Below are 7030 nucleotides of genomic sequence, written 5' to 3' on the forward strand. Positions count from 1 at the left end.
GAAGTTGCTCGAAAGAAAAGAGGAACTCCTAGGCAGATGAATGCTTTAGTTGAGAGAAGGACGTATAAGGCATGCTCTCGCAGAAGGCCCAATAACCTGAGAAGCATGGTATAGGATCAAAATAACCCAGGAGATTGGCGTCTGGTACGGAAGCGGCAGTAGGGCGAGAAATAGAAGCGGAGAGCCCGGAGAGGCAGGCTGATTAGCACTGAGGTACGTAGGGAGAGGTACCACAGAATATAGAGGGGGCAACCTACGGCAGGAGGAATCTCAGGCAACATAAGGGCGTACGGGCAGGAATTCAATGAGGACTAAGGAGGTAATGAGTTTCCAACTACGGGGATCCCGTAGCGGAGGAGGCCCGGTAAGAATAGGGGAGTAGCCCCAGATGTGTTAGAAGCGGCAGCCCAACTTCAAAGAGGATTACCCATCAGCAGGGAGGAGAGGAATAAGTGATTAATTGGGCCTAAAGATTCTAATAATTGACCTAAGTTCAGAAGGATTGCCGACACCCAAGGACAATGCCGGGGGATCTCTAAGTTTAGGGCAAGAGATTAGAGAGCAGGACGAGGAAGCAGGGAAATCTCCCTTACGACTTTATTTCGATTTGGAAATGAGGGGCAGCATTAGCTGCTTTTGAGAAACTTCGAACGTGGCAGGAGTTGTTGTTGTGTGGACTAAAAAAGAGTACGGCCGCCGATGAGACCAGCGCAGGAGGGAGCTCTACCTATCTGAAAGGAGCCGTAGAGGGGGAAGTGGGGGGGAGGATACGTCCCTCGGCAGATGTGAATCAGGGGGGCAGAAGATTGAGACCAATTCAAGACGGACAAAGGGGGGGGCCCTCTTCAATCGGAGACAATGAGCAAGTTCCGCAACCTTAGGCGCAGGCCTTTAGAAGAGACTTAAGAGGGAACGGAGATTTGATTTGAGTTAAAGCAGCGAAGGCAGACGTGCAGCCGGAGAGGCAGCAGTAGTGGCACTCCCGACGGAGGAGACATTAGGGGAGGACGAATAGAGCGAGGCCCCCAGGAGTAATGTAGGAGAGGGCACGGATCAGGAAAAGGGGGGCCTTCACCATAGATTAGAGCAATCTAAGCCACCAAACTGTGATAACCCACTTAGGAAGTTCCGGCCAATTCTACGAGGGGGCAGTATAAGATCTTCCGGAAAAATGCAGAGTTTTCTACATGGATATATGAAGGAAAGATTGGACGAGTCCTTCAAAGACAGAACCTGCAACGAGCATGACGGAGCAGGGGGGGGAGTATGTGACCTAAGTCCCAAGAGGAGACAGGTGTTAAACACTAGGACCACAACCCTGAACAAGATATTCCCCCACGAGAGTTCCTCTACTCTAAACAATGTGTCAGTGATGAGTAGAACAATCTGTGTATGGTTGGAGGCATGGATAAGTACTTTATCGAAGGAAAGAGGAAAACAGGGTGAGGTTATCTTCCGAGGTAATTGCACCTATGATAAGTTTATAGAGGGTATAGAGCGAGGAAATCTCTCAAAAGAGTGTATCTTTGAGAAGGGAAAGTTAGCGTGGATAGATCACAGAAGCAGATCAAGCTTGAGTATGGCTCAGGATTATCAGAGGGGTTTAAAGAGCTGTATGGAGATCGTAACACTAATATTGGTAACAGCAGGGTTGACATCGACCGCGGCTACCAAGAACTATTATAACAAGAGAAAAAGTGACTTATGTCAAGACATATATGAAAAACTTGCCGAGTGGGGTGGAAAGAATCTGGCTAAAAGGATAATGAAAGATTGGTTCACTCAAGCCCAAAACAACGGGTCAGGCGGGAGAATATTCCAGCTCTCTGGTCGCGATGTCTATGAGATAATAACCGAAGGTATATTCGGAGTATCTAGTGGGGACAAATCACTAAGATGCGATCTGCAGGAGGAGACGAGTAACAGGGAAGCAGACACCGTAGAAAAATATAGCACGAGTCTATCAGAAGATACCATAGTGCCTTCAGGTGAGGAAAATTTCGTTTTTCAGGACAAGGAGATCGAGAAAATGAATCAAGTTCTGGACCAAGTAGAGGAAAAGGTGAAGGTAAAACAAGAAGCGCTCTACTTAGACGAGGGATGAGTTCATATTGTTTTATTCCTTAGAAATTGGAATAGACACGTTAAGAGTAGTTCAATATATCTCATTAAATTAATCCTAATACAGGTTGTGAGTAAATCACGGGAGGGGGGAGCTGTAACACAAGCCTTCCCAACGACTGCAGTAGTGGGAGGAGTCATAAGCACCTTCTTGAGTGGTCTGGCAGTCTATGGTTTATATAGAATTTTGGGCGGCAGGAGGAGAAATTTACACAAGAGAAATATTCCCGAATTGTCCCCCAGAGTCTTAGGATATTCTCTGTCCAACCTGCAGGAATAATCAGCAGATGACTACTAATGGAAGTACCGAGGCCACGTTAAGGGGAAACGGCGCAAACATAGTCTATGCTCTGACTTCAAATCTGGACTGAAGGAAGTTGGGACCAGGGTGCCCCGAAGAGCTAAGGTCTCAAGGAGCCTAACATGACGTTGGGATTATTAGAGAAGATCATCAATTCTCAGGAGAGGGAGCTGGTAAATATATGCCAACTATAGAGGAAGGAACCGGATTTTGCGGCGTAAGATTGCCCCTATTCTCATCATGTGATGAAGACGGCGGGGAACCGTCCTTCCCTTGGGAAAGGAAGTCGGAGTCAATGACGCTGCCTTACGGTTTTAAAACGAGGGTATAAGAGAGGGGAAGGAATAAAGTGCACTCCCCTTTTCGCCACATGGGTACTAAGGAGTGGAGAACCTTGAAACGGGGAAACGGCGACTAGCGAGGGGTGGGACATCCAACGACTTTTTAGGAGGGAACAGAGGAATGACGAGGTACAGGACGATTTGACCTTATGACTTCAAGCAGAAGGGGAGGCGCCTTCGGGACTTTGCCCTGGACAAGCGGAAAACGGTCCTCGAAATGTAGGGGGGGGAATATGAAGTTCACCGAGGCAAGGAGGGAATTAAAATCTGAGAGTTTCAGAATGAGGGTTTAGCGGGCAGGATTACATTTGAGGTGGTAGGAGGCGATTGGGGGTCAAGAGTTGGGGGTTCGGCTTTCAGGGATCGGGTTGTTGGGGTTGTGTTTTGGCGTTAAAGTCTTAGGGTTCACGGTTTAGGGTTTAGGTTTTAGGCTTCCGGGTTTAGTTGGGGTTGTCAGTGGGCTAGGGGTTAGGTCTCATTTGTTAGGGTCCAAGGCTTAGTGTTTAGCGTTTCAGGTTCAGAGGTTAGGGTTCAGTTTTGACGATTTAGAATTTAGGATCTTGGGTTTACGGTTTTGATTTTATGGATTAGTGTTTAGGTTTCATGGCTTACGGTTTAGCGTCTCCGATTCAGGATTCAGGGTTTAGGATTAGCGTTTAGGCTTGAGGGCTTATATTTTAGGTTCCTATACGTATTTTCAGGCTTCATGGTTCACTGTCCTGTTGTCATTGCTTAGGGTTTGCGCATCAGGCTCTATGCTTCAGGGTTTAGTGTTTATGGTTCAGGACTCAGGGGTCACGGTTCAGGTTTTAGCGTTTAAGCTTTATTTTCTAGGGTTTACGGTTCAGCGTGTACGCTTTAGATTTAGGGTTCCTGCATCATGGTTTAGGGTGTCCTGTCTAGTGATCAGGCTTTCGGGTTCAGGGTTGAAGCTTCAGGCATTAGCATTTAGGCCTTGGGGGCTCTGGTTTCAGGAGCTAGGATTATTTTATACGGATTTAGGTTTATTCTGTAGGTTTCTCATTGCACCAGTCAGGCTTCAATGTTTAGTTTTTTGCGTGTCGGCTTTAGGATCCTGGGTTGCCGCTTTAGGTTTCAGTCCTCATTTTCTAGGGTTAATTAGTTGAGCTTTAGGTGTCAGTTACTGCTTTAGGGTTTCGGTCCTGCTTTCAGGATCCAGTCCTTATGCTTATCTCTGAGGCTGTAGTTATAGGGGGGTGTCCCTTGGGGTTCAGGATTTAGAATTGAATTTTAGGGGTTATAATTCATTTCTTTGGGTTCAGGGAGTATGGCCTAGGGATTATGGTTTGGGTTTCTCCATTTTTTATTTAGTTTGTTTAGCTGGGGTACTTGGCATCAGTGGATCTGGTGTTAGAGGTTATGTTGTTTTGTTACTCTTCGGGCTCTAGCGTTCCGGATTTAGGGGGTAGGCTTTTGGTTTCAACGAGTTACTGCTTATAGTATCTTTCAGGGATTATCCCCTAAAGCTCAGGCTATATACCTAGGCGTCAGTTCTTAGGTACAACGTTTAGGATTTATCTTTTAATTTTCATGTTTCATGCTCCAGGGTTCAGGTTCTCCCTTTAGGATTCACGCTCTAGGGGTTACGGTTTAGGGCTTAGGGATTTGGTGCTTTATTTAAGTGAAGATACTAGGTTTCTGGCCCGTGGTTCAGGGTTCAAGGTCTAGGGCTCATGTCTTGGTTTCAGTGTCCACATTCTTGTTCATATGTGTTAGGATTTACGGTTCAGAGCTCAGGTTATAGATTTTAGGATTGAGTACTTTTGTTTTATGCTTTAGGGTCCGCGTGTTTAGGTTTATTCTTGATGGTGTAGGCCTTAGCTGTATGATTTACTGTTTTAGTGTTCAGTGTTCCACTTCCAAGACCTAGAGTCCCGGGCGCACCGCGCAGAGTTGTGGTGGTTGAGCTCTAGTTTAGGGGCTTAGGATTCAGGTGCTAATGCATAGGCTTGATCCTTTGGTGCTTAATCTTCATATTTGTACGCTGATCTTTATGGCCACCGCCCCTGTAGAGGTGGCGAATTTGCCTCATTTTCTAATTTTGCTTATGGGCTTCTTCTTTGCCGATTCCTGCATGCTGCCTTTGTGCTAAAGTTTCTCTTTTTCGTTATTGACCTGCTGGCACTCTTGGATAGAATGCCTTACTCTTCACATCTCAGGTATTCCGGGGGGTTTCTTTTAGCTTGCGGTTTGGGGGATTCTGCGATGGGATTCAGATTTTACGACTTAGGTGATATATTTGTTCCCTTGCCTCGATACCCTCAAATTTAAGGGGTAGTCTCTTGGGCTTATGTTTTGGCGATAGTTTTTGTCCAATGATTTTAGGCTACTAGGTTTAGGTTTTTGCATTTATCCTTTAATCTTTAGGTTGTGCGGGTTGTGCTTAGCAGGCATTCTGTTGTCTTGGATTTTGGGATTTGCAGACTTTATAGTCCTTCGATGCAGGATTTTGTGTTCAAGGCGTACCTTCTGCGATGTAATATTTAGGTGTTACCCCTCAGGGTGTATCCCAGAGGTTCTATTGCGTACTCTTTATGTTCTACTACTACAGAGGCCAGTTCTTAGTTGTTCATATTTCCACGTAGCTGTACTATAAAAGTGTTTCACTTACTGGTAATACGGGGAGCATGTCAGGATATTATGCCTCCTGGTTTTTGGTTTAGTACTCTCTCCTTAAGGCTAGTGGTGTTGCTTCATACTTGGAGGTGTAGGTATTGCATCTTATTATGCGTCCTTCTTTAATTTGGCTTCTACGGACGAAATGTTGCTGGCTAATTTCCTGGTTTCATGTTGATTACTCATGTTCTTTTCCTGTTTTCCTTCTTTGGTTTTAATTTGGTGGCCCTGTTCCTTAGGCCTAGATTTCATATGGTATGACTTAATATCCAGGAATCTGTTTGGTGGATTTAGATTCTGTTCTCAAGCATGGAAGTTTAGTATTTAGGGCTGCGGTTTTCTTGTTTTAAGGAAGCACCTGGATTTTATAGGTTGGTGAACTCAGGGTCACGGTTGTCTGTTCCTTGTAGTTTGTATGGTTTCTGTTTATAGCTTATGAGTTTAGGTTTCGCTCTTAGGGGGTATCCCTAGCTGTAGGCCCCCGACTCTTTTGTTACTTTTGGTTATTCCTGCATTATTCTGTACTCTTTATTGTTAGGTCTCGAGGATTCTTCTCCCCCTCCCTAGCTGTTTGGCGCAAGTTATAATTTCTCTTCTCTTGCTGCCCATGCTGTTCGGTTTAAGGCTTATTATTTTGAGACTCCCTCTTTCTATTACGACTCAATCTCTTAGGGGTTCGCCTCCAGGTTCGACGCCCCATGTGCACATTTAGGCTTCATGTTCATGGTGCAAGACTATTGCGTTAATTTCAGAGTTTATTCTCTAGGACCTGTCTGGTCATCCTTCCTTGGCTATATTTCTTCCGTTATTGCCCTGGCTCCTATTTTTAACTTCTTAGCTTTCATTCCCTATGGTATATCTCTTAGCCCAGAATGATTAAGTTTTTGATTTTGGATTTAGGGCTTGAAGTCTGAGCGTTGTTCCTCCTGTTTTAATTCCTGGGATTTAATCTGTATGGGGTCTCAGGTAGGGCTTATGGCTCAGTGATGATGAAGTAAGTTCCATGCTACATGCACTGTGTGCCACATGCAATGCTTAGGCGTAGATATTGGAAATGTATATCTCAGAAGTAGGTTGTCAGTCCTTGTCCCTTTCCGCTATTATATGGTTTCTATCTCGTACTGCTTAGGCTCTGCTGTTGGCCTCCTGCTTGAGGCTCTATGTTGCTCCCATTATTGCTTAGGTCTGGTTTCCATCTGTTACCCTGATGTTTTGCTTAGGCTTGTGTAATCCTGAGGGCTCCTATCTTATTGAGTTTTGTTAAACAGTACATCTCTTCCTATATGTCCTACCTGGATTCCTCGGTCCCCAGTCTTCTATTGTACGCAGTGAGGTTGCAGTGTGTAAGCATTGATTTCATCGGGGATTTATCCAGCGTATTGCGCAGTCGGGTTATGAGGGTTTCGTGTTGTGTCATGCTTCATTCTTCACTCTGTATTTTTTAATGTTTAGGATTAATTCTTTATTCTTTATCCCCCTGGTTCCACTCTTGAGTGTAGTGGTCAGGCTTTATGCTCTATGTTTACGCCTTCAGGTCCTCGTGTATTGACGGGGGGTTGTTTTTACCCCTTAGCGTCTATTAGTACTGTTCGATAAGTTATTTTAGGCGGGTAAGATTCACTGATTATGC

At 45.1% G+C, this 7030-nt stretch overlaps 1 protein-coding gene across 1 annotated transcript; it reads left to right on the plus strand.

Annotated features, from left to right (window-relative positions):
• Positions 1 to 1171: 1171 nt before the first annotated feature.
• Positions 1172 to 2104, plus strand: C922_05390 (hypothetical protein; the record flags this gene model as incomplete). Its single annotated transcript, XM_008820961.1, has 1 exon — positions 1172 to 2104. One exon carries the CDS (start codon positions 1172 to 1174, stop codon positions 2102 to 2104), a length of 933 nt encoding a protein of 310 aa, XP_008819183.1.
• Between the last annotated feature and the right edge of the window lie 4926 nt (positions 2105 to 7030).

This window comes from Plasmodium inui, assembly GCF_000524495.1.
Source record: "Plasmodium inui San Antonio 1 unplaced genomic scaffold supercont1.65, whole genome shotgun sequence".
Taxonomy (NCBI): Eukaryota; Apicomplexa; class Aconoidasida; order Haemosporida; family Plasmodiidae; genus Plasmodium; species Plasmodium inui.